General features: G+C 47.1%; 1 protein-coding gene across 1 annotated transcript in view; it reads right to left on the bottom strand.

Annotated features, from left to right (window-relative positions):
- The window catches only part of LOC140429988 (uncharacterized), a 50876-nt gene extending 26619 nt beyond the window's left edge, over nucleotides 1-24257 (bottom strand). The window contains exons 1-2 of the mRNA XM_072517566.1: nucleotides 24042-24257; nucleotides 23664-23787 (exon numbers count right to left, since the gene is read on the bottom strand). Of these exons, the coding sequence (XP_072373667.1) occupies nucleotides 23664-23704 (41 nt within the window). The 5' untranslated portion in view covers nucleotides 23705-23787; nucleotides 24042-24257. The remainder of the gene's footprint in view (nucleotides 1-23663; nucleotides 23788-24041) is intronic.
- Between the last annotated feature and the right edge of the window lie 3307 nt (nucleotides 24258-27564).

Genomic DNA, 27564 nt, shown 5'->3' on the forward strand with positions numbered 1-27564 from the left:
CTGCGGGCCTCCTGGTCATGCTGCCCAACTAACGGCCATTGCCACTGCCTCCCAAGCAGCATTGGCGGACGTGTGGCAGGTCCTCCGACACCCTGTGGTGAACAGGTGGCCAGCCAGGCCTCCACAGCATCTAGCAGCCTGGCCAGGTCGGCATCCCTGAAGCATGGAGCAGGACTACGTGGGAACATGACTATGTGCTTACTGGAGTGTGTTCAGAGGGAGCAGTTTATGAGTAACTCTCCCTTGTTAGCAGGGAGCTGCCGGACGCGGTCCAGGCGAATCAGCCGGTGGGACAGCCATTTCCACCGTGAAGCTCGTTGGGGATCATTTCCGGCCCTAAGTGCCTTTAAATACATGTCTCATCGGCTTGGCCTTTGGGAAGTCTCACCCTATACCGTACTTAGAACTTTTCCCATTAAATCCCGCCTGAGAATCTGCTTTGACACCCTAAATGGGGCTCTCCATGAATGTGAACTGTGAAGTTCCCAGGAATTGTTGCCTTTTTGAAATTCTCTTCCTCCATTTGATGAATTGTCTCCCTGTAATTTGCCACCAAGCCAGGTTTCCTTGCTGAGGACCAAAACCAAAGGGCCAAGTGAGCAATGAGTGGAGCAGTTTGGTGTTTTATGATCATTCGTCAGTCCCCCCTGCCTTCCAGCTTTGGAGACATTGGGCCGGATTCCCCGCAGCCCTGCACCAAAATTGCATTTGGCGCGGGGACGGAGAATCAACTTTCATGCCAAAATCGGGCCCGGCGCCAGTCCGGCGATTCTCTGGTGCCTGAGAATCGGCGTGTTCGCGGAGTATTCCGCGCAGCTGGGGGGCCATTGCCGGAGGCCTGCCCAGCGATCCTCCGCCCCCAACTGGCTGAGTTCCCAGCGGCGTGGTTCTAACCACCTATTGCCGCCCTGGTGGGGGGCGGAGGGATCGGGCACCATGGGGGGCCTTATGGGCGGCCGGTGAGCAGATCGGGCCGGTCGGATCTTCCGGCACGCATAAGGTCGGGGCGCCTACATTTTCCAGCTGCCTCCGCAGTCCGAGTCCGCCATGGCGATCGGCGCAGCAGCTGGAGGCCACTGCTGTGCATGTGCACGGACTCGAAACCAAAAGTGCGGGGACCCTTATTCGCAGCCAAAGCTGCGTGAATCACTCTGGGTCCCTGCTAGCCCCCCGAAGGTGAGTGAATTGACTAATCTTTTTTATTGGAAACCCGGGGGTGAAATGCCAGCGTTTTTACGCCAGTGGTGGGGACATAGTGCCATTTTTGGAGAATCCAGCCCATTCTCTCAATCGGCAGAGGCCAGTATCCCTTCACGGTTCGTGCACTTGATTTTGCAGTTTGAAATTGAGGAGCAGGGCCATTGGATATTCCAGGAGTTTAACTGCATCTGAATGGGGTCATTCGCCCATAGCAAATAAAGGGTTAATGCATTGACTATTCCTGTCATAAGTGTTTTCCAGCAGCTCATCATATTGTCATTAATTCTGTACAGCAAAGGCAGGCTGCAGGGTAAATACTTTCCATTTAAAGAGAGCAACTTGGGAGAAATAGTCAACATGCTTTGTCTCTGAAAATGATTTTCCAAAATGCTTCAGTGAGCTGAAATACATGGGTAGACTATAAACCTCAAATCAAGCAAGGTGTACAGTAATTTACTTAAAGCAATAAATTGGTTTTGATGTCTGGTAATGTGCTTTAAGAGGCTGTTAGCAATCATAGGCTGTGCTGGACGAAATTGGAAAATCAAAATGATCAGAATTCTTTGACATCCAAGCAATTTCACATTGCAACACATTATCACCAATAAACTCTCAAAACAATCAGACATAATAAGGAACTGCGTGAAGACGGGAATCTGGACCTGAGTCCATGTCAAATCAGAGGTGCCAATGTACACGGCATGTACCCGTGCACAATGGAAAAGGCTGGAGCTAGCCTGCTTTGCTGACTTCGGTATTTACACTTTTATCAATGGCGCGCTGCCAGTGGTAAATTGCATAAGGGGGGAATTGTTTTTGTTTTGGCCGATGCCATAAAGCGTACAGCATTGACTTGCCCATCCATTAAATTCCCCTCCCAATTTGTGTTTTCATTGTAATCATTAAGATTTTAAAAACTGTGACTGCAATGCCAACTCCTTACAGCAGGGGATCTGCCTGCATGTCATATCAATGTCGTCTTCCTGCTCTGGGAAACCATTGGGCACAATTCTACTAAATGAGAACAAAGCCCTGTGGCAAGTGCTTTTAGCCACGTTTCCCGGTGTTCGCAGTGCCGAGAAACACATGGCTATAAAACACCACTCGCGCTAAATAAGGGGCCTCTGTGGGGAAAGCGTGGCCAAGGCCACACATAGCTCCGTTTTCTACACCGAGGAGCTCCGCTTGCCAGAACTCCTCAGTACACCGAGAGATCGGGGCACCATATTTAAATGTGTCCTGATCTCCGAGGCCCCCAACGGCGCCCCCGATCACCCCCAAGCACCAACACAATGTGCAAGGTTTGCCAGCCACTCCACCCGCACCCCGCCCAACACCCACAAAGGATACCCCCAGCCCAATTGTCAGCACACAAGATGCTAGCTTGACAGTACCAATCTGACACCCTGGCAGTGCCCCGGCCAGCTAGCATTGCCACCTGGCTATCAGCCTGGCATTGCCAAGGTGCCCAGGTGGCACCAGCAGTGCCAGGGTACCATCCTGTCCAAAGGGCATGCACCTGGGAGCATCCTAGCCTCTGGCAGATCCCACAAATACTGTTCATTCTGGTCCCCCGTTTGTGGAGACCAATGGTGAACAGCACGTGCCTGAAATTTCGGAGGCGAGGGAGATTGATCCCACACCTCAGATGCCTCATGAATCTACACATTAAAATGAGACTAGCTGCCTTGCTCCAAAACGCGATCCCACCTACAATGGGCGGGATTTATATGGCAATGTCTCACGAGATAGTTTTAGACCCACCTCAAGGGTGGGTCAGGAGCCATCGGTTGAGGAACGGGCTGGGCCACGGCAGAGTGAGGAGGATGCAGAGTATTCGGAATCTCCACATAGTCCAGGTTGGGGACAACAAGAGGGCGTGGCACCGGTGGAGGATCACGTAACAAGCGTGGAACGAAAGGAAGGGCACACCGATTGCGGCGGCGAATGGAACCATCTGGCAGACGAACCACGAACGAGCGGGGAGACACCTGCCGAAGAACCACAGCAGTTGCAGACCAGCCACCCTCTGGAAGATGGATGCGGACGTTGACATCCGGCGCCAGAGCAGGGAGATCAGTCGCCCGAGTGTCATGCGCCGCCTTGTGTTGTGCACGAGACTGTTGCATCCGCTGAAGGATCGGAACGTGGTTGAGGTCTGGGACGTGAATGGACGGCACCGTGGTCCTGAGGATGCGACCCATGAGCAGCTGGGCTGGCGACAGGCCCGTGGAGAGTGGGGCCGAACGATAGGCCAGCAAGGCAAGGTAGAAGTCGGATCCTGCACGGCAGATTTGCAGAGAAGCCGTTTGACGATGTGGACGCCCTTTTCCGCTTTGCCATTGGATTGGGGATGCAGGGGACTGGATGTCACATGCACAAAGTTGTACCTGCTGGCAAAGTTGGACCACTCCTGGCTCGCGAAGCAGGGGCCATTGTCCGACATCACAGTGAGTGGGATGCCGTGATGAGCAAAGGTCTCCTTGCAGGCACGGATGACCGCTGATGATGTGATGTCGTGCAGGCAAACGACCTCCGGGTAGTTCGATAAATAGTCAACAATCAAAACATAGTCCCTGCTGAGCGCATGGAACAGGTCAACGCCTACCTTAGACCAAGGGGACGCAACCAACTCATGGGGCTGTAGGGTCTCACGTGGTTGGGCCGGCTCGAACCGCTGACAGGTGGGGCAGTTGAGCACTGTGTTGGCGATGTCCTCATTGATGCCGGACCAGTACACAGCCTCCGTCGGCACTTCTCTATGCCAAGATAGCCTTCGTGTAGCTGTTCCAAAACGAGCTGGCGCATGCTGTGCGGAATCACGATGCGGTCCAGCTTCAGGAGGATACCATCGACTACTGCCAGATCGTCTCTGATATTGTAGAACTGCGGGCATTGGCCCTTGAGCCACCCGTCCGTCATGTGGCGCATGACACGCTGGAGTAGGGGGGTCAGCCGCAGTCTCGCGGCGAATGTGGATAAGGCGTTGATCCGTGGCCGGCAGATTGGAGGCCGTGAAGGCCACATGGGCGTCAACCTGGCAGACGAACCCCTCTGGGTCACAGGGGCGTTGACTGCCCTGGACAGAGCATCGGCTATGATCAGGTCCTTGCCCGGGGTGTATAAGAGCTGGAAATCGTACCGCCGGAGTTTAAGCAGAATGCGCTGGAGGCGAGGGGTCATATCATTCAGGTCTTTTTGTATAATGTTCACTAGCGGGTGATGGTCGGTCTCGACAGTGAATTGGGGGAGGCCGTACATGTAATCATGAAATTTGTCGACCCCAGTTAACAGGCCCAGGCATTCCTTTTCGATCTGCGCGTAGCGCTGTTCCGTGGGGGTCATGGCATGTGACGCATATGCATCGGGGGCCCATGATGAGGCCTCATCGCGTTGCAGGCGCACCGCCCCAATGCCGGATTGGCTGGCATCCGTTGAAATTTTTGTTTCCTTCGTGGGATCAAAAAATGCCAATACCTGGGCCGTGGTAAACTTGGTCTTAAGCTCCTCCCATTCGCGCTCGTGGGTGGGATGCCATTGGAAGCTTATCGTCTTCCTGACCAGGTTTCGGAGAGCTGTGGTATGGGAGGCGAGGTTGGGGTTTAACTTCCCCAGGAAGTTGACCATGCCAAAAATTGGAGGACCGCCTTCTTATCCGCTGGTTTCTGCATGGCCGTGATGGCTGCCACCTTGTCCGCATCCGGCCGCACACCAAACCGGGAGATGTGGTCCCCTAGGAACTTGAGTTCTGTCTGGCCGAAGGAACATTTGGCTCTGTTGAGGCGAAGGCCTTGGTCCCGTATTTGTTTGAAAACCCGCTGGAGGCGACTGATATGCTCCTGCGGGGTGCTGGACCAAATGATGATGTCGTCAACATAGACATGGGCACCTTCAATGCCCTCCATCATTTGCTCCATGATCCGGTGGAATACTTCTGATGCCGATATAATCCCAAACGGCATCCAGTTGTGGCAGTATCTGCCAAACGGGATATTAAAGGTACACAGCTTTCTGCTGGACCTGTCGAGTTGAATTTGTCAGAATCCTTTCGAGGAGTCACGTTTGGTGAAGGTGTTGGCCCGACGCATCTCGCACATGATCTCCTCGCGCTTGGGGATAGGGTAATGCTCCCTCATTATGTTGCGATTCAGATCCTTTGGGTCAATGCAGATCCGGAGCTTGCCGGAAGGCTTCTTTACGCACACCATGGAACTGACCCAGTCGGTTGGTTCCATCACTCTGGAGAGCACTCCTTGGTACTGGAGCTCCTGCAGCTGCTGCTTGAGGCGGTCCTTGAGGGGTGCTGGGACTCTGTGAGGTGCGTGAACCACAGGCGTGGCGTCTTGTTTGAGCAGAATTTTGTAAGTGTATGGAAGCGTGCCTATGCCTTCAAAAACGTCGCGGTGCTGGTTGATGATGGCATTGAGTTGCACCCTGAAGTCCGCATCCTGGAAGGCAGACGTGTCCTCTGGAGAGAGAGAGTGTACTCGTTGAATGAGGTTTAGGAGTTTGCACGCCTGTGCGCCTGGCAGAGAGTCCTTCGAGGAGCCCACAATCTCGAAGGGAAGGATGGCTTTTCGCGTGTTGTGCATCACTTCGAGTTGGCATGAACCGGTGGCAGGAATGACGTTGCCATTGTAGTCCACGAGTTGGCAGGTCGACGGAAGAATGGTTGGTTTAACCCCAAGGGTCTGAAAGTCTGACCACGCTAGGAAATTATCGGAAGCACCAGTGTCCAGGCGGAATCGTATCTGGGATCGGTTGACCGTCAGGGTGGCACACCACTCGTCGTCTGGATCAATGCTGTGCACCAACAGCGGCTGGTGGTTTTGATTCGGGGACAGCCTGTTCTTTATTATAACAGTGACTCGAAACGGCTCCCTCGGGTCCTCGGTGTCACTGATCTGCGAGAAGTCAGAATCAGACTCAGTGAACATGGGTTGAATTGCCCGAACGTTCCTGCGAGGCTGGCTGAAGCGATGCGAATTGGCAGGCTGAGCTGCTCGACAGCAGGCAGCATAGTGGCCAAGTCTGCCACATCGTAGGCATTGTCGCGATTTTGCAGGACATTGCCGCTTTAAATGGGTGGAGCCACAGTTGCCGCACGTCGTGACGTCAGTACGCTCGTTGCACCACCGCGCATGCGCGGTGCGGTCCCGCGTGGTGCGCGCCTGCGCATCACGTTCCTCCACATCACCGTCCCCTCGTTTGGTGCGTACAAGCGCGGGAGGCCGCGAAAAGCGTGCAAAATGGCCGCCCTCATTCAGGCTGCAGCCTTGGAGGTGTTCAATTGTTTGGACCCGTTCCGCCTCGTGGGGACCTTGCCGTGCCGTTTCAGCCGCCTGTATGTGGGAGTACCGGCTGGTGGCATTTTCATGCAGGACACAGGTCTCGATGGCGGTCGCTAGGGTGAGTTGCTTAATTCTAAGGAATTGCTGACGCAGGGGGTCCGACAGAACACCAAATACGATCTGGTCGCGTATCATGGAGTCGAAGGTGGGCCCGTAGCCGCAGGACTGCGCAAGGATGCGGAGGTGTGTTAAAAAGGATTGCAAAGGCTCGTCCTTACCCTGCAAGCGCTGCTGGAACAGATATCTTTCGAAGCTTTCATTGACCTCTATGCTGAAGTGAGTATCGAATTTGAGGAGAACCGTCTTGTACTTTGTCTTGTCCTTGTCGTCTGCGAATGTGAGGGAGTTGAAGATGTGGATGGCATGTTGCCCAGCCGTGGAGAGGAGCAGAGCAATCTTCCTGGTGTCCAAGGCGTTCTCCCTGTCCGTGGCTTCGAGGAAGAGCTGGAAGCGCTGTTTAAAAATCTTCCAATTGACCCGAGATTGCCGGCAATGCGGAGCGGCGGCGCCGGGTTGATGTTCTCCATACTTCAGGATGCCGGAATGCTGATTAGTTGCAAGTGGGTCTCAGAAGTGCTAGTATGCTACCACTCCTTGTACCATGATGTGTTGGGTGTTCTGGATCACAAACAGGTCACCAAGACTGGAAGTGGTACAACTCTATTTTATTATAAGGTTAACTATATTAACATACTTGAACTGTGGGTAAATGCAATACCAGCTTTAACTGTTGACCCTTGCCTAGTCCTAAACAGGTGATGCACTCAGCACATGGTGAATGTCTGTGTTGCAGGCTGTGATCTCTGTGCTCCCAGCTGGCTGCTACTAGAATGAGCGGGAACTCTCCTGTCCCCTGTCTTTATAGTGCGTGTGCTCTCACTGGTGATTGGCTGCAGTGTTGTGTATGCTGATTGGTCCCACTGCATGTCCATCAGTGTGTGTGTGTCTGCACCATAATATACTGGTGTGTATTATGACAGATGGTTGAAAGGGTCCTCACGTGAATCAATGTATAGAATGTGTGCCACATTCTTCTGTGTCACAGTCTGCTATCAATGTATATGCTGAGCATCTTAATGTGGGCCTCAAGGGAAGCCAGCGGGAAAAGAGAATCCCAACGGTGGGAGAAATCCAGCCCAGGAGTTTTGTTTTCTCTGGCTGCCTGCACAATAGCGCCCTCTCAGTTGGTTTGGTGTTCGTACCCTCAGCTCGGTTGGGTGGCCTGTGTAAATACCCACATTAGCTAGAAAATGAAGTGGAGTTTTAATGTGAAAGATGATCCAAAGCAGCTGCAAAAGCCATGCTTAACTGAACAAATACCTCTGAAATTACTAAAATAATGTGGTCAGTTTTAACAGAGGCTCTAAGGTAGGCAAGATGATTTTCCATTGGATGTGTCCACTTTATATTGGAGTTGAGTTCCTTGTGAGCACAGGCTCTTCCAACGTTGAAAAATGTGGCATGATTTACCATGTTTACAACATATAAAGATGGCTTCCAGGCTCCGATGTCACTATTCGGCTATTTGCCGAAACAAAAAGACTATCAGTTGTGGGAAAAAGTGGTACTCAAGATAGCGAGGGGGGGTTGAGTTTATGACCCATGCAAGTAGCTGGCAATAATCTGCACTTCATGCATAGCCTTGGAAGCATCAACCCTCTATCTAAGTCATCATAAGAATTGATTTGTTCATGTTTTAATTGTGGATGCAAGCTCCTTAATGTTCAGGCAGTCTGATAATTTTCAGAAAAATTATATTTTCAGGTTTTCATATATTGAGCAAATCCTGAAAGCTTCAAGTGACAAATACAGTGGATTGATTGGCCCACAGTCTTCTCACATATTGGCAACCTGTGTAAAAATGCATACCCCTTACGTCCAAGGGCATCTGCTAGTTGTGACCCCTGCATTACTCATGCTGTCGAAGGATTGGTCCCTGGGACACATTTTAATTAAATGACTGCAATGTTGAAGTAATCTTTCTCGACACATACAACCTCCAACACCCAAGACAGGATCTGTAACTGATAACTGGAGACGTGTGAAACAGTCCCAGATGATCAAGCAGGGAAGAAAAGCCACGGTGACTGAACATGGGCAGTGAATGCCATCCGGGGAAGCCAGTGTTATAAACACAATATTGCAATGTTGTAGGTTTTGGCAGTGACGTCTAAGACAAACAAACAGTGAAAAATATTACCTGCCTCACAATGCCCATCTGTTAATTTTGTCCTTTCACAACAAACAGAATTGCCATTTGTCATCACAGCTAGACAGCAGAAAAAAACAGAACCAAGTGTCAGAACAAACAGTGGTGACACTGAACCATATATCTACTCACATCTTGGAATGAAACAAACACATAGAAATTAGTTTTAACCTTTATAAATATTAACATCTGTTACAGTGATGCCCAAGCTTTCAGTCCGTGATATCTGAAGTTATCTCAACATGTCACATTTATCTCTTTTTCATGTCGATTGCCAAATACTATTTTCATACTTTGGGCAAAAGATCAAATTAGTTGTGTGTTTTGTCAATTGAGCTTGGCAAAGGTATAAAATATTGTTGTTTAAAAAGGATTTTTTTTTGCAAAGAAAACTCTAAGCTGCTGCAATTCCACGTGAAATGGGGCCCCACAGAACAGGACAGTGACTAAATTTGCTCTTTTAAGTCTATGCAGGGCCGACAGACAGTGAATTGGTCGCTGTGCTCCTCAGCTACAGATGAAACAAATCAACCAGGGTTCTCACTGATATTGTGACCTTCTGTCTTCTTCAGAAAAGTTCTGACATTGACTGAAGACAGGTTAGGGCTCATTCGCCCCATTGTTAAACGGTTTTCCCATTTCAAGCTTACACAGAGAGAAAAGAAAATACTCTTTGGACAAGATATTTCAAGGCAGTTGGTATCATCCTCAGCAACAGTCAGAATCCTCAGGTTACTTTGTATAAGGTATTAAATGCGAGATACTTGAACTCTCGATGAACGGTATATATTTACAGTACCAGCAGGAATGTTCGAAGTTTGTTAATCCCCACTTTAAGCTTTATTTTATTAATAAGTCAATCTTCTACATGGTTGATCTTCATCCTTTCAAAGTTAGAAAATGCTGGAAAAATTTACCATATTGTGAATTTTGCCTTTAAGGAAGGACAGTATGACAACATGAGATGAGAAGTGTGTCTTGGTCTCCGTTTCACTTTGGCCTGTGAACAGAACACAGGACACACAGCCCTGCCGCTGACGTCTTCAAGCTTTTTATCCATGTACGTATGTTTTTATATGCCGAGTTCAAAGAAGTCACACCACCATGTGTTCAGCACATGAGCGATTGATGCTTATATATCATTGCAACTACATGACAGTAAATACTAGGTGGTCTTCTGGTGCAGTGGGTAGCATCCCTGCCTCTGAGCCATAAGCTTTAGGTTTGAATCCCACCCCAGGACTTAATGGCCAAGGAAGGTGTGTTTATAATGTGGCCAAACAGGTTGAAGATCAACTTACAAATCCTTGCACCGTGCCAATGGCTGGCGGTAAAAGCAGGAGAGACTCCTGGTCAGACACATTTAATATTGAGTGACACCCCTCAAGCTATAAACTGGTGACAGATGAGCGACCGATTGAAACAGATCAAAGTCTGCCTTAGTGCATCACTCGGTGCGAGAAGAGAATTGGAATTGGGCACTGAATACAAACAAGGAACAGTTCTATTTTGTTCATTCATGGGATGTGAGTGTCACCAATCCCTAATTGCCCCTGTATGGAGTGGCCGTTTCAAGGGCACTTAATAGCCAACCGCATTGCACTGGATCTGGAGTCACATATGGGCCAGGCCAGGTGGATTCCTTTCCTAAAGGACATTAGTGAACCAGATGGGTGTTCACAACAATCATAGCCATCGTTAGTCTTTTAATTCCTGATTTTTATTTAATTCAAGTTTCACCATCTGCCATGGTGGAGAATTACCCTGGGTCTCTGGATTACTACTCCAGTGACAAGACTACTTTGCCACCATCTTCCCCCAGCATAAGACAGTGTTTCAAGTAAAGTCTCTACTTCAGATCCTATGCACGATCAAATGGTGTCATTGCATTTTCTGTTTATATTTCTAATTTCCACCATTTGTTGTTTTTATTTTATTTTCATCTATCGCTGCCTGTCGTTGTGGAAGTGCTGGGTTCCCAACAAGAATGGCTTGTAACAAATAACACTTTATTTACGAGTGAGCAGCCAGTCGATGCTTGTACTCTGCCCATATTCTGGGGAGAACCCCTGACTCCTGGCACGTAACCTTTTTTGTAGCCATATCATCACATCACCACTCGGTCTGCCGTCATTTTTAAGGCAGATAAGTAAAAATAACAAAAATTAATTAAACATCCATTTTCTTGCTTGTGGGCAGCATGATATCACTGTGTTTAACACTACTGGCTCAGATCCGGTTGGATTCCGACCTTGGGTGGCTGTCTGTGTGGAGTTTGCATGTTCCTCCCACAGTCCAAAGATGTGCAGGTCAGGTGTAATGGCCATGCTAAATTGCCGTTAAGTGTTCAAAGGTTAGTTAGCGTTCCAGGGTAATAGAGCAGGGAATTGGACCTAGGTAGGGTGCTCTTTCGGAGGGTTGGTGCAGACTCAATGGGCCAAATGGCCTCATTCTGCAATGTAGGGATTCTATGATTCTGTGAACACATTCCCATTTCAGCTTGTAATTTGAATTCCAAGAGTTTCCATTTTTTTTGCACCAAAATCATTTCAAATTTCTGTCAGTTGTTTAAAGTAAACCTCTGAACCGAAATGTTTTTTTAAATTCATTTACGGACACCAGCATTTATTGCCCATCTGTAGTTGCCATTCAGAAGGTGGTGGTGAGTTGCCTTCTTGCACCACTGCAGTCCTTGAGGTGCAGGTACACCCACTGTACTTTAGGGAGGGAGTTCCAGGATGTTTACCCAGCGACAGTGAAGGAACAGCAATATATTTCCAAGTCGGGGTGGTGAGTGACTTGGAGGGGAACCTCCAGGTGGTGGGGTTCCCAGGTATCTGCGGCTCTTGTCCTTCTAGACGGTAGTGGCCGGAGGTTTGGAAAGTGCTGTCTGAGGAACCTTGATGAGTTATTGCAGTGCATCTTGTAGATGGTACACACGGCTGCCACTGTTCATCAGTGGTGGAGTGTTTTTTGAATGTTTGTGGATGGGGAGCAATCAAGCGGGCTGCTTTAGCCTGGCACCCTCTTGAGTGTTGTTGGAGCTGCACTGATCCAGGCAAATGGAGAGTATTCCATTTCACGCCTGACTTGTGCTTTGTAGATGGTGGACAGACTTTTGGGGGCCAGGATGTGAATTGCTCACCTTAGGATTCCTAGCCTTTGACCTGCGCTGATAGCCACAGTATTAATATGGCTAGTCCCATTCAGTTTCTGATCAATGGAAACCTCCAAGATGTTGATTCTGGGGCATTCAGCGATGATAACGCCATTGAATGTCAAGGGGCGATAGTTAGACCCTCTCTTGTAGGAGATGGTCATTGCCTGGCACTTGTGTGGCATAAATGTAACTTGCCACTTGTCAGCCCAAGCCTGGATATTGTCCAGGTCATGCTGCATTTGGACATGGACTGCTTCATTATCTGATGAGTCACGAATGATGCTGAACATTGTGCAGTCATGCGCAAACATCCCCACTTCTGACCTTATGATGGAAGGGAGGTCATTGATGGAGCAGCTGAAGATGGTCGGGCCTAGGACACTACCCTGAGAAACTCCTGCAGCAATGTCCTGGAGCTGAGATGATTGACCTCCAAACACCACAGCCTTTGTGTCAGGTATGGCTCCAACCAGCGGAGAGTTTCCCCCTGATTCCTATTGACTCCAGATTAGCTCATGCTCCTTGATGCATACTCGGTCAAATGCTGCCCTGATGTCAAGGGCGGTCACTCCCATCAGGGCCCATAGCCTTTTCCAGTATCCAATGCATTCAGACGTTTCTTGATATCACGTGGAGTGAATCGTATTGCCTGAAGACTAACATCTGTGATGCAGGGAACCTCCGTAGGAAACCGAGATAGACCACTCAATTGGCACTTCTGGCTGAAAATTGCTGCAAATGCCTCAGCCTTGTCTTTTGCACATATGTGATGAGCTCCTCCATCATTGAGGATGGGAATATATATGGAACCTCCTCCTCCTCCAGTGAGTTGTCGAATTGTCCACCACCATTCACGGCTGGAAGTGGCAGGACTACATAGCGTTGATCTGATGCGTTCATTGTGGAATCACTTAGCTCTGTCTATTCCTTGCTGCTTATGCTGTTTGGCACACAAGTAGTCCTGTATTGTAGCTTCACCAGATCGACACCTCATTTTCCAGTATGCCTGACGTTGCTCCTGTCATGCTCCGCTGCACTCTTCATTGAACCAGGGTTGATCCCCTGGCTTGGTGGTAATGGTAGAGTGCGGGATATGCCAGGCCATGAGGTTGCAGATTGTGGTTGAATACAATTCTGCTGCTGATGATCCACAGCGCCTCATGGATGCCCTGTCTTGAGTTGCTAGATCTGTTCAAAGTTTATCCCATTTAGCACGATGGTAGTGCCACACAACACAATGGAGGGAATCTGCAACCTAAAATCATGACAGTGAATGTTACCCTTTGTTAAAAAAGTACTGAACGATATGCATGGCACTTGGGCAAGGAAACTGACCTTTAATTCCTGTGATCGTGAGCTTCAGGTGCAACCCTGGCTTACAGATGAAACCTTTTGGGTGGGAGTCACCGTCCTGCCACACCAGATTTCTAGTGCAGCGCTCCCCGAGATTCTCTGTCTCACCAGCTGGCCAATGGGGTTTCCTATTGTGGGCAGCCCCACGCCGTTGGCAAATCCCCAGGCTGCCGGTGCAACGAAGAATCCCGACAGCGGAGAATCCAGCCCTTTGTCTATTTTCCAGTTGCTGCAACGCATCTTTATTGAAATGAGTTTGGAAACTAGTTCAGGATTTTCCCTTTGTGCCCCCCAACAAATTAATTAATGCCCAAGAAAATGATACTTGCTTGACCTGTTAAATTTTCATGGTGATTTGTGGCCAAGGACATTGCCTGTCTCTTCAGAAGAAGATTGTACGTGTACTGTCATCACCATTCTCTGTTAGAATGAAGTGTGTGGTAGTTATTCTTAGACATATCTATGAAAATTGATTACAGAATTATATGCACCCCAGGTAGCTCCTCTAATGTCTTCCAACGCACCACTTTGAGCTCTCTTCAGCATCCATCATTGCTGCTCACATTGTGTTGCCATGTTGTAAAAGAACAACTGGGAACCGAGGATCCTTAAACTAACACTGTAATTTGTTATCTATTCATCCAGATCATGCCTTTAAAGATAGATTTCCACTTTGTTACTGCTACTGCAGCTACCATCACTTCTCTCACACCCCAATTATCACCCAAAAGGGAGAGGATGCCATAAATTGAATAAAACACAGCTATGGACATTTACATTCCTCACTTGGCAGCCAGACATTATTAGGTTCTCTCAGAAATGTACAAGGGTAAAGGAGTCACGGGTGCAGCTGTGGTAATTGTCACGCATGTTTACAATGACATTCCCGGAGTCACACACCATCTGTACATTATCAGAGTGGAATCTCTTCCTGCTGAAGCAAATGGCTCCCGTTCCCGGGAGCCATAGTGATCGGTCTGTGTGTAGTCAGTAGCACCCAGGACATTGAGGGAATCAACAATGATAAAGAAGCCCTGCCTGGTGCTCTGCCACTGCTGCTGGGTTGTTTGAAAACCTGATTAAGTAATGTGTTCTCCTGAGCAAATCAACTGTGACTTGAGAAACGACTCTGGATATTGCCGACAGACTGCTGCCTGTTGATGCTCCAGCTGTGGCCTGAAAGGTGCCAATAGTATGGAAAAGAGAGCAATGGCCCCTGCACCAGTCCTGGCAATGATTAACTTACAGATGTAGGATGTTCCATATCCTTCTACAGCTCTGTACGGAATCTAAAATCCAGTTTCCCAAGTCCATTAAACTTGGGATTATGCATTCCTATGGGGTGAATGCACCCATGCTTACTGCAGACAGGATGAGTCTGTTTGGATTTTTCCAGCTTAAGTTCCCCCTTTTGCATCTGAAAAATGTACACAAATAATGATAGCTCAGCACTGGGCGGAGGGCAGGGGTGGTTATTAATAGGAAAGTTGGGCTAACCAGACATCCGCAATGGCAGGTCATAGGTTATTCTTGGCTGGAGTTAGGGTTACAGGACGATAGTTTCAAGGAAGTCACTATCATTCAGTCCAAATGTCTGGAGGTCTTGAGGAGTGAGATGGACCAAAGAAGAGAAGGCAGTGGCATGGTGGCATTGTCACAGGATTAGTAGTCCAAAGACCCAGGGGAATGCTCCAGGTTCGAATCTCACCACAGGAAATGGTAAAATTTGAATTCAATTAAAAAAAGTCTGGAATCAAAAGTCTTATGATGACCATGAAACCATTGTTGATTGTTGCAGAAATCCATTGGAATAAGATCTGCCATCCTTACCTGGTCTGACTCTTAAATGCCCTCTGAAATGGTTTGGCAAGCCACACAGTTCAAGGCTAATTAGGGAAGGGCAATAAATGCTGGCCCAGACAGCGATGCCCACATACCATGAATGGATTTTTAAAAATACTCCTTGTTAGAGAGCTAGTTTACACCCTCATTGAGGAAAGCTTCCCAATAAATCGTTTCTATGCATTATATAGAACCCTCGCTGTAGCTGTATATAAAATACTTGCCTACAAAAACCCTCCGAAATTACTGCAGTGAAAACAGCTGGAATCAAGTGTTATAAAGCTCCAAAGAAGGCCAGGTTATTTCAAAGTGGATATAGTACAGATGTACTATTGAGTTCAAATCCCAACAAAAAATAACCATTAACATTATCAGATTGGTTCCTAATGTTAATGGCAAATGCTCATTCTCATTTCCAAATTCCATGAAGATCTCACCCTTCTGTATCTTTGTACCCTTCACCTGCCTCCAACCCTCTGAGATCTCCACACTCAGCTCATTCTGACCACTTGCGAATCCCTGAAATTCTTTGCTCTGACATTGGTGGCTGTGTATTCAGATTCCTAGGCTGCAAGATCATAGATGTACCATCCTTTTCCCTCTGTTTCTCCAGTTTTATCTCCTAATTTAAACTACACCATCAAACCAACTCTTTGAACTAGATTGCGAACACCTGTGCTAATATCTCCCACGAGGCTTGGTGTCAAATTTTACGAATGTAATACAAACATTTGAATTAGGCCATTCGACCCCTCCTAGCCTGTTGCACCATTCCATAAGATCATGGTTGATCTGATTGTGGCCTCAACTCCACATTCCCACCCACCCTGATAACCTTTGAATTAAGAAAATCAAGTGTGGGCTGATCGGTCAGTAGCCTGTTTTCCCAGGTTTGTTGCCAATGAAGTTCCATGGGATGTCCAGAAAGGTGGCAAACTTAACCCTAAGCTGGTATAAATAGAGTCTTGCTTGTCCAATAAGGAGAGTTTTATGCAATTCTTCAAATTCTGAGATGGCTGCCGTTCTGTAATATGGCCATGATAATAATGTGAATACTCATGAGGGAATGCAGTAATTTACAGAAACATCAGCCATTGATACATGAATAACTTTGTTTCTTGTGTTTTATGTGCTGACATCCACTCATTATTTAAATGTGGTATCCTACTGGGCTGCATGTGGTGTTGCCTCTTTATAAAAGATTAGTCATCTGATCATTTACCAGTACTACATTGTCACAGTGATTACTAAGACTTTCTGATGCCCCCAGAGCCAGCAGAATTATGGCAAAAGGCTGAAATTTCAATATATTTTTCTTCTTACAAACATCATTCTGATTAAGTGACAACTCTTCATTCAGCTCCTGTCGTCGCAACTAATTTTACAATTCCAATCTGATATTTTTTTGGCAATTGTCTCCATCCCCAGCAGAATACAAATTAACGTACTTAAAACTCTTTTCAAATTGAACCCTTTTCTTCTCTGCAGGAACTTCAATGAGTTTTTTGAACAGTAGTCATCAGTGAGATCCAATTAAATCTAATGGAAAATGAATGGGACAGTTAATTTTCAGATTGCCTGCCTCACGCAGAATAGGCTTCATTTACAATGGAAGCTGTTCTGATGGAGCTGTCAGAGAAAGATAGAATCTGTGGATGGTTACATAACAGAAGGAGGCCAATCAGCCCATCATGTCTGTGTCAGCTTACTACAAGAACAAATCCGCTAGTTCGCACTTCCCTGCCCTTTTTCCCTGTCACGTTGAGATTTCCATTCTTCGGCTGGTGATGAGGCAGGGTTGCATTTTCTTTTTGAACTGTTGAGGTAATATATTGATAACTAACCATTTTGTTTATTGAAGCTGAATAAGAAATGCCTCAAACATCACATTATCTCTTTGAATAGTAAAACCAAGGAAATAAAATCTAAATGTGTGTGTCATGTCATTCTAAACAAAATTCACTGAAGCATAGATATTTATTTTTGTCAAAATTACCTCACCCTAATTTATAAATCTCTTCTTTGAATTACTCACACTACACTGTTATCTCCCTCTTCATACAGCACGTGCAAATATCAACATGGGCATGCGTAAGCCTGTCATCCGAGGTATTGCTGGCTTGAGTTTGTGTTAACTCTGATTTGAATAATGCTCCCATAATCTCCACCTTGACATCACTAGGGCAGGGATAGCCTGCTTTCTCACACACAATCCTCTTGCCTGCAGGCTGCACACTTTCAGCTTAATTTCCTCACCTATATTTATCAACATTCTGTATCAGCTATGTTGGGAAGAATAATTTCAAAACATGTATAAAAGAGCACATGTAAAAATATATTCGATAACACATATAAAAAGAATAAATTACAGGATGCAGTGTTTTCAAGAGAAAAATAATTGAATTTCTTAACTCTCAACGTCTGAAGGCAGCATTGTATTCCTTGGTTGATGCAGCTGTCAAAGTCTGAGATTCAGACTGTTGGAAGTAGAGAAATATCATTTTACCAGGTTTGTTTTCAGGCCTGATCACCAAATCTTTTATCAGAAATGTTGCATTTTTACATTAAAACATCTCTTTCTGAGCATTTTCATTGTTACAGAGCATGGTGGTGCAAGCTTCGATCTAGATTCTAATTAACAGAAGGAACAGAATAGGTTGTCTTCATCAGCTCTGAAATCCTCTGCTGACTGTAATGAAGTTATTTCGATAGGTAGTCCTGGGTGGTTAGATTTTTGTTTGACTTGACCACTTTTATATGAACAGTCATTTGGTAGCACAGAACTTGATTCTTGCTGAAAAGAGGGACATGCTGCTGAAGCTTTTTGTCTTGCACTCATCTGGACAAAAGCAAGAATGCCAAATTTCAAACTATTTCAAGAATTTATATCATATGAATAGGGTGCTGATTGGTTGTCAAGTCAACTCTAATTGGCGGGAAGACATTGCCATGAAGAAAGCAATGGGGAAACTATATGGTCATCATGCTCCTGGATAATTCAAAAAAGATGCAACGTTTGACCACATTCCTTTTGTTTGCAGGGAACTGATTCCTGTGTACAAATGTACGTCACTTCTAGCAAGTGTAAATGAGCCATCTAACAATGGGATATTTGGGATTCCTAATAAAGACCTGAGTGATAGGCGCATCATAACCTTGCATAGGCTGGCTCAGTGGATATAGTAGTTATTCAAAATCAGATGAAGAGGTCATGTGAAGTGACTATTATATTCTCATCTGAGCCACTGATGCTAAGTGGCCACTGTTGAAGTGTTGGGTACTCTGATACACAGACGAACCAACACGGTTGCGAATGGTACAACGCAGTTTTATTTCAATCAACTATTAACATAGTAAACTCTGGTACTCAGCACATGGTGAATGTCTGAGTGGCTGGCAATGAGGTAGGTGCCCTGAGCTGTCTCCTGCTCGAGTGCCCAGGAAGTGTTGTGTTCCCTGTTTTCTACTGTGTATGCTCTTGTCTGTGATTGGCTGTTGTGTTGTGTGTGTTGATTGGTCCGTTGATCTGTCCATCATTATGTATGTATGTATGAGCTATAATGTTCACCTGAATATCATGACAACTGTGACTACCTGAGCAACAGTTAGAGCCAATTATTAAATTAGCAAAGCCTGATTCTGATGTAAGGTGTTGGTTACTCGGGGTAACAAGCCAGGGCTCCGCAATGTGTTGTTGCCAGTCAAATACTGAGGACTCTTAAGGCAAGAACCATGTATCAATCTCCGAAAGTGGGAATGTGTCCAAGATGAGCCTTGAGAAGCTGAAAGCTAAAATACAGTACAATGGACCGCACAACCGAATAAAGCCGTCAAAGTTCCCAGTTTGTGAAGTGTCCATTTTCCTTTAGTAAATGTTCTGAAAGATGTCCGGTGAGGGGGATGTGTTGAGAAGTCACTCATCACGTGGCTCTCCTCCCACAAACACAAAAATAGGCTCTTTTAACCTAAATAGCCCACTAACATGAAGGAAAAATACATCCACACATCTCAACCATCAGCAAACCGAAGGCAAAAGGCAAGCAACAGCCACTCCAGACGCCGCCTGAAAACTAGAAGTGGAAAAAGCCTGGAGGAACAAATGTCCAATCCGGTACGCGCACAAGACAGCAAAACCCGGGCCCCGCCTGAACGAGAAGAACCGACCCGCCGCACAAGGTCCCCATTCCCCCACCCCCACCCCTCTACAGCAAAGGACAGGTGGAAGATGTTTCTCTCAAGGGAACTGAGAGAACACAGAGAAGAGACAAAAAACAACATTCAAGCTGTGGTTAAGGGGGTGGTCATGGAAGCTCTGGCGATCATGCAGGTGGCCCTAGACAAGGCAAAGAGGTGATTGGAAGCTCAGGAGAGCACCATAAAAAAGTTGGAGAACGCTGCAATGGGCCAGGGTAACCGGATAATCATCCTGGAAAAAGATGTAACAAGGTTGGTCACGACACAGGAAGCTCAAGGGGAAAAGCGATGACCAGGAAAACCGATCGAGGTGCCAAAACCTGTGGATTGTGGGCCACAGACTGTGTGGCCCAGATTCTGGGCAATCTGGTGGGAAGGGATAGCTTCCCCAATCCATCAGAAATAGACAGAGCCCACCGGTCACTTCGCCCAATGCCCAGAGCCAGGGAACAGCCAAAGGCGATAAGCGCTAAAATGCACCGGTACCAAGACTAGGCGAGAATCCTACACTGGGCCAGGCAGTCCAAGAACTGCACTGGGAAGGTCACCGGATCTACCAGGACATTGGGGCTGAACTGGCCAAGCGGTGGGCAGAATTCAACAGAGCGAAGGCTGCACAAGAGCCAGACGACTAGAAGGGGAGAGGGGGTCAGGGGTCAGGAAGAAAAGGTGAAGAGTGAAGCGGGGAACCAGCTAGAACTAAGCGCGTACTGGAGAACATAAAACAAGAAGCTCTAACCGTCGCAAATATCGAAAGACAACCAATGTAAATAATGGAAGACGACCAATGTGTATATATTTTTGTTTTCAATGTATGTTCACCCTAACCTTGGTTCTGTAGAATATGAAAAATCCTTAATAACAACATTTATTTAAAAAAATAAAATAACATTGTAAAATTTCCTATCCTGTTTTTGCCTTACGTGGTTAAGCCTTATACAAACAAAAGAAGATTTATTAAGTCGCCTACAACTTGCAGGCAAATTGGGGTGAAATACATTAGGTTTACCGGTAACAAAAATCAGAAATTATCTTGGAGCCAGGATATAATAGAGCTCAAGAGCATTTATTTTTGCACTCCCAATTTTATTTTATTTTTCAAGAATTAAAAAGCAACAGTTGTGAGATACACTGGAGGGAGTTTTGATTTTGGGCAACAGTATAAATGGGTGACTTCAGATCAGCTGCCCATTGTATATCTCTTCATTCAATTTTCATTGTCTGCAGCCGAACTGAAAATAGGGGGAAGATGTATTATAATGGCTGATCCGATGTCTCCCATTTACAACAGCAGCCAACTGTATTCTTCCGCACCAGAGGCTGCAGCAGTCCGCCATTGCCGGTGCGGAAAGAAAGCCCTCTGCGCATGCACGGGGATGACGCCAGCACATGCTGGCGCTCCTGCGCATGCGCAACCCGCGCCGGCCGGCGGAGGCCCTTCGGCGCCGGTTGGCGTGGCGCCAAGCCCCTTCCCCGCCGGTGGGCGGGGCGCAAACCACTCCGGGGCAGGCCTAGCCCCTGAAGGTGTGGAGGATTCCGCACCTTTGGGGCGGCCCGACGCCAGAGTGGTTCACGCCACTCCTCGGCGCCGGAACACCCCGCCCCGCCGGGTAGGGGAGAATCTCGCCCCATATTTTCCGCAGAATCACCCCATACATCACCGCCACCCACCCTTCTCCAATCCCCCGTCGTCAATATCTCTTCCAACAGTGTGGGAGCTGGCGCCACTGGGAAGCTCTGTACCTCCTTTCTGGCAAAGTTTGGACCTGCATACACCCAAACATCTCCCCCTGTCCCAACTCATATTTCTCCCCCAGCTCCTCCAACTTCGCAAACTATCCTCCCAGAAACAAATCCTAACTCCCCTCTCCGAAAATCCCCATACCACCTTCCTGGCTCGAATCTAGGGGGCCGGATTCTCCGCAGCCCCGCTCTGAAATTGCGTTTGGCACAAGGACAGAGAATCGATGTTTAATTGGGAATTGTGCCCGGCGCCGCTCCCGGATTACATGGCGCGGCTGGGGAATCATTGACAGAGGCCCCCCCCAGCGATTCTCCAGGCAAAACTGGCCGAATTCCCGACGGCGTGCTTCTATCCACGTATCGCCAGTCGGGAACCTCGGGTGGCGGCTGCGGACTCAGTTCACAGCCGCCCTGGTGGGGGGCGGGGGGGATCGAGCACCGGGGGCCTCATGGGCGGCCGGGGCAGCGATCTGGTGGCTGGGATCTGCGGGCTTGCGCCATCTCGGGGGGGCCTACATTGTCGATGACGGTCCGAGACTGCTATGGCACACGGCGCACCTGCTGCAGGCCACCACCGTACGCATGCGCGGACTCCTGACAGGAAGTGCGGGGCCCGTATCCGCAGTCCAAGCTGCGAGAAGTACTCCGGGGCCCTGCCAGCCCCCTGCGGGTAGAAAAATCACTCAGGACTTTCTTAAGAGAAGTCAAGAGTGAAACGCCAGCCTTTGTTGGCCGGCCTGGGACATAGCCCCATTTTTGGAGAATCCAGCCCATGATTCCCTGGAATCGGCATTTCCCTTGACCCTGCCCATAACTTAAAGCGCTCCGCAACTGCCTCCAGATCTTCAGCGTTGCCATTACACCCGAACTCCCTGAATATTTTCCCGGGGTCATAGGGAGTGGTGCTGTTGCCAACGTCCTCAACCCCGACCCCCTGCAAAGACTCTCCTTCATTCTAACCCACTGGGAGTCCCTCTCTCTAACCCAGTCCCTCACCTTCTCAGCATTCGCCGCCCAGTAATAACACAATAGATTTGGGAGACCCAACCCCCTGACTGTCGTCCTCTCTGCAACAGCACCTTCTTAATCGTAGCCACCTCCCACCCCTCCCCACAAATGAACGAGGGAATCACCTTTTCTACTTCCTTAAAAATGCGTTTGATAAAAAGATCGGCAGGCATTGAAAAATGAACAAATTCCACGGCAATATATTCATCTTAATTGCCCGCACCCGACCTGCCAGCGGCAGAGGAAGACAATCCCATTGTACCAAATCCGCTTTCACCCTCCTCACCAAACTAGTGATGTTGTATTTACGGAGCCCCACCCCAATCTCGTGCCACCTCCACCCCCAGGTATCTAAAAAGGGCTCTGCCCTACGGAGTGGCAGCCCCTCACCCCTGCTCTCACCCTTTGCAAGTACATCACAAAATATTCACTTTTATCCAAATTTAGCTTCTACCTCGAAAAAGACCCAAACAGCTCTACTATATCACCCATCGCCGCACTCGGTTCTGACACATATGGTCACAAGCCGTCTGTGTACAAGGATACCCTTTGTTAATTATGATCCAATTTAATTAATTCACCCAATACGTACTTCTTACAAAAAATAACTAATCATCGTTGTATATTCCCTTAGTGTCCATCTTCCCTGTGCCTTTGTCTCTCCTCGTGCTCATACGAGATATTTCTCCAATAACTCCAGCATAGCATAGCACCACAGCATCAGGGACCAGGATTTGATTCCGACCTCGAATGACTGTCTGTGTGGAGTTTTAACATTCTCCCTGCGTCTGCATGGGTTTCCCCCGGGTGCTCCAGTTTCCTCCCACAGTCCAAAGATGTACAAGTTAGGTGGATTGGCCATGCTGGATTGTCCCTACATGTCCAAAGATTGGTTGGGATTACGGATATAGGGCGGGGGATTGAGCCTGGGTGGGGTGCTCTTTCGGAGGGTTGGTGCAGAATCCAATGGGCTGAACGGCCTCCTTCTGCACTGCAGGGATTCTATGGGTCATGGAATGCTGATGACTTTCAGTCAAGGAGACTACAGATAGCTTTGGAGAGTGACCTCGAGGAATCCTGGTCCTAGAGGGCCTAGGTTCAAACAGTAACTTCTTGACCTGGGCTGCAGCAGACTGCCCTGGCTAGCTGACAGTCAACAGTAAGGGCACACTGGCATTTTAGCAGGGAGGAGCCTACATGATGCCAATACCACAGATCTGAGCTCCATGGAGCCATTGGCATCCTCCTTGCACAGCATCTTAGCAATCCTATTGAACTGCTGGAGAAGAGATTGATACACTGTGACACCTTGGAGGCTCCTTTGCACAGTGGTGTCCAGAGCTGTAATGACATCAATCTGATCGAGCTACCACTGCAGTACTCTGTCACGGCACCCTGCGCTACTGCTCGGTCAATTCCAGCACCACTTGATCCGTAGTCGCAACAGAGGCAAAATTAGATTCTATTTAAAATGCCCGAGGTCCTTGGCTGAGTCCATTAAACTATAATCACCCAGTTTGTAACTTTAAAACATAAGTAACCTCTTATTAGGTACAGTATTTATAATTAAACTGAAGCTTCATTTGAGGATGAACTCATTCACCTTGACATCTCATATGAGGTTGTTAACCATCTCCACAGCATCTATATTCTTAAAGCAACAATCCTGGCACTGGTCTCCACTGCTGTATCTTCCCATTTCTTCCTAAGCATACATCAATGCGATCCTGGGTGAGGATGCATAAAACAACATAATCTAAATTTACCGCATGACCCCACAAATAAAGAAATTAGCAACAAGCTTTCACATTTTCTAACTTTTACTTCAACACAAATAAGAATCAATTTAAATTAACAGGCAAATTACAGTCAATATGAATTATGAATTCCACATGTAATATGTGACATAACTCGATTGGGCCGAATGGCCTCCTTCTGCACTGTAAATTCTATGATTCTATGATAACAGAAACTATCTCACCGATTTTCTAGACACTTCACAGTCTAGGCACAGCATCAGGCACAGTGTCAGGCACAGTTCTTCCAAGCCAAAATTTAATCCCTCTCCTTCAAGGACTTAGCTGATTCTCCACAGGCAGTAGCTTCTGTGGAACTGAGTTCTGCCCGTTCAATCTTCCTTAAATGGCTCAGTTCCTTCTGGGACCATCTCAGCTCCAGGTCAATCATTCTGCTTCTCCTTCAGTCGGCATCCTCTTTGTGTCTGGCCACAAGGTTTCCTTTTTTTTAATCTTCCTCCCTGTTGGTACTGCTTCCAGGTCAAAGGGTTACCAAATCACATGGGTCAGTATTTCTTATTGTCAAAGAAAATTAAGGGGCAGCACGGTGGCGCAGTGGTTAGCACTAGCACTGCGGCGCTGAGTTCTCGGGTTCGAATGCTGGCCCTGGGTCACTGTCCATGTGGAGTTTGCACATTCTCCCCGTGTCTGTGTGGATTTCACCCCCACAATCCAAAAGATGTGCAGGTTAGGTGGATTGGCCATGCTAAATTGCCCCTTAATTGGAAAATAAATAATTGGGTACTCTAAATTTAGTTTTTAAAAATAAAATTACAATTGATCCCTTTACAATCAAGAAAGATGGGATGATTATGGAAGAGTGGTATCGTCACTGGACTAGTAATACAGAGACCCAGGGTAATGCTCTGGGTACTCAGGTTCAAATCACACCATGGTCAATGGTGAAATTTAAATTCAATCAAACATCTGGAATTGAAAATTTAATGATGACCATGAAACCATTGTCAGTTGTTGTAAAAACCTATCTTGTTCACTATTGTCCTTGAGGGAAGCAAATCGGCCATGCTTACCTGGTCTGGTCTACTTTTTAAAACAATTACAGATTCTCCAATAATTTTAAAGTAATTGTAAATGCTCCTACTTCTCAGCCAAAGGCCATTACAATATCTGGAAGGGTTCCTGACCTCATACCCCTACCCTCAAATAAAGAGTACATATATTCTTCTCTCCACGTCATGTATTAAGGCATCCTGTACATTGTCAGAAACCCTGAGTGCTTACTCTCTCATATGTACAGCAGTCCTGACATTCTTCAAAGTATCACAGCCCAGATTCAGAAAAAGAAAGGAAGACTTGCATTTATGTAGCACATATCACAACCACCAGGCATCTCAAAACATTTTATAGCCACTGAAGTAGTTTTGAGTGTTAACATGTTGTAGCAGACAATGTTTTATGATGTTGATTAAGGGATAAATATTGGGCAGAATATTGCGCTTCTTTGAATTCGTGCCACAGGATCTTTTATACCCACCTCCACAAGATGGCACCTTCAGCTATGTAGTAGTCCCTCATTACTGCACGGATGCACCAAGCATTAATTTTTGCATGCAAGAGCAACTTGAACCTGGAAGCTCGTGATTCAAAATCAAGAGTACGATCAGCTGAGCCACCGTTGATATTCAAAGAGCTTTCAACACTTCTTTGTTGAACGTCTGCACGTTCTCCCCGTGTCTGCGTGGGTTTCCTCCGGGTGCTCCGGTTTCCTCCCACAGCCCAGAGACGTGCAGGTTAGGTGGATTGGCCATGATAAATTGCCCTTCGTGACCATAAAAGGTTAGGTGGGGTTATTGGGTTACGGGAATAGGGTGGAAGTGAGGGCTTAACTGGTTCGGTGCAGACTCGATGGGCCGAATGGCCTCCTTCTGCACTGTAAGTACTATGTTATATGTTCTATGTTCTTGCAGTCACAATACACTCCTTTAAGTAGCACCAAACACTCATGACATCAAGCTCCATGCTGATGTGTGCAGCCAATGGACATTGTGGGTAAGCCTAGCTATATATAGTAATCATTTGCAGCATCACGATGAATGGAGAAAGTTTAATCACGATCGTCATGCCCATTCTAGCAGGTGTCCAATTTAAATTGCAGTTAGCTAATGTGGCCATTTTGATGGCCCTCACAGAGAGCCACACAGGCATGACCAACTAAATGGCCTTTGTGAATCTTTCTGTTTCAATGCTGAAGGCCACCAACTAAGATACAAAAAGCCACAGCAAAATTGAATGGCCTAGTACCTGAATTAATTGTAACAAATTGGTGAGAGGTTGAGTGTCATCTTGGTATGGCGATTTAACATTGCGCAAAAAGATTCCATTGAATTGCGACAACTTTTAAGAATAAACCATCCCTGTGCTTTGTATACAGTGTGCTGCACCAAATAAATTAGGCAGCAATGCAGAAAGATGCACTGAGGGCAGGTGTCTTGAATTCAGCAGATGCTGTCCCCCACAGTCAAACTATTGTCCTCAGCTCTAAACCGCTGTATGATCACCAGTTGATTGTAGTGATTCGATTAGACAGCAGATTGATTGTGTTGGGAAAAGCTTATTTTTAAGTCTGCCTGGTTGGAAACAGCTTTGTGGAGCCTGAAATAAATCAATTTGATCATTGTGGTCAGTGCATTGAATGGCAGAAGCTTACTCATACCACGGGACCTGAGAGAACATGAAATTCCTTGTTGTATATTTCTTTCCAACACATCCACCGTGACTTTGAATCAAAAGCATGTATAACTAATATGACACAAGCACCAGAGCCCAGATTTCTGCTCCCAGATTGGCTGTGCAGAGATGGAAGAGTTCTTGAGGAAACTAAAAGAAAATAGGTTCATCAATGAGAATGGAGCCCCCCATGATACTCAGGAGTCACAGCCAAAAGGTGCACGGCCCCAAGCGCATTTGCATGGCAATAGTTTCTCCAACATACCTCACCGGTAATCATTGAGGCACACGAAGAGAATGAGAGCATTGTCTTCTGAATAGCTCACAACCCTTTTCACCCTACATTTTTATTCATAGCACTTCACACATAGGAGATGCGGGGGAAAGGGTGCATCATGTTTCCCCACGTTTTTCTGACCGGGACATTCATGTTTTGGTAGACGATTTCCAGATGTGGAGACCAACCTTCTGCCTTGCTGGCTGTCGTAATGCCCCTGCAGCAAGTAAGCGTTGAAGTCACTGTTCACATAGTAAGAAGAGGAAGAACATGAAGCCAGACTGTTCCTTAATCTAGTCTGGTGATCAGAATGCTTGGCAGAGGGTGCAACTCAAGCATGAGTGCCAGGTGTAAGGCAAACATCTTTTTTTTTAAAATATTTTCATTCAAGGCATTTTCACATATACAAAAAGAATCAGAAGAACAACAGAACAAATCAATAAACAATAAACAACTGCAAACAACCTGCTCCCCTAACGGCGACTCCACCTCACGTCATGCCTTCTCCATCTTAACCCCTCAAACCTCCTTAAAGAAATTAATAAATGGCTTCCACCTCCAGGTGAACACATCTGCTGACCCCTCTCAAAGCGAATTTGACCTTCTCCAGCCTCAGGAATTCTGCCAGGTTGCTCACCCACACTCCCGCTTTTGGCGGCTCCGAGTCATGCCACCCTAGCAAAATCTGTCTCTGGGCTATCACGGAGGCAAAGGCCAAAACATCGGCCTCTCTCACCCCTGGA

Source organism: Scyliorhinus torazame, chromosome 1 (genome assembly GCF_047496885.1).
Source record: "Scyliorhinus torazame isolate Kashiwa2021f chromosome 1, sScyTor2.1, whole genome shotgun sequence".
Taxonomy (NCBI): Eukaryota; Metazoa; Chordata; class Chondrichthyes; order Carcharhiniformes; family Scyliorhinidae; genus Scyliorhinus; species Scyliorhinus torazame.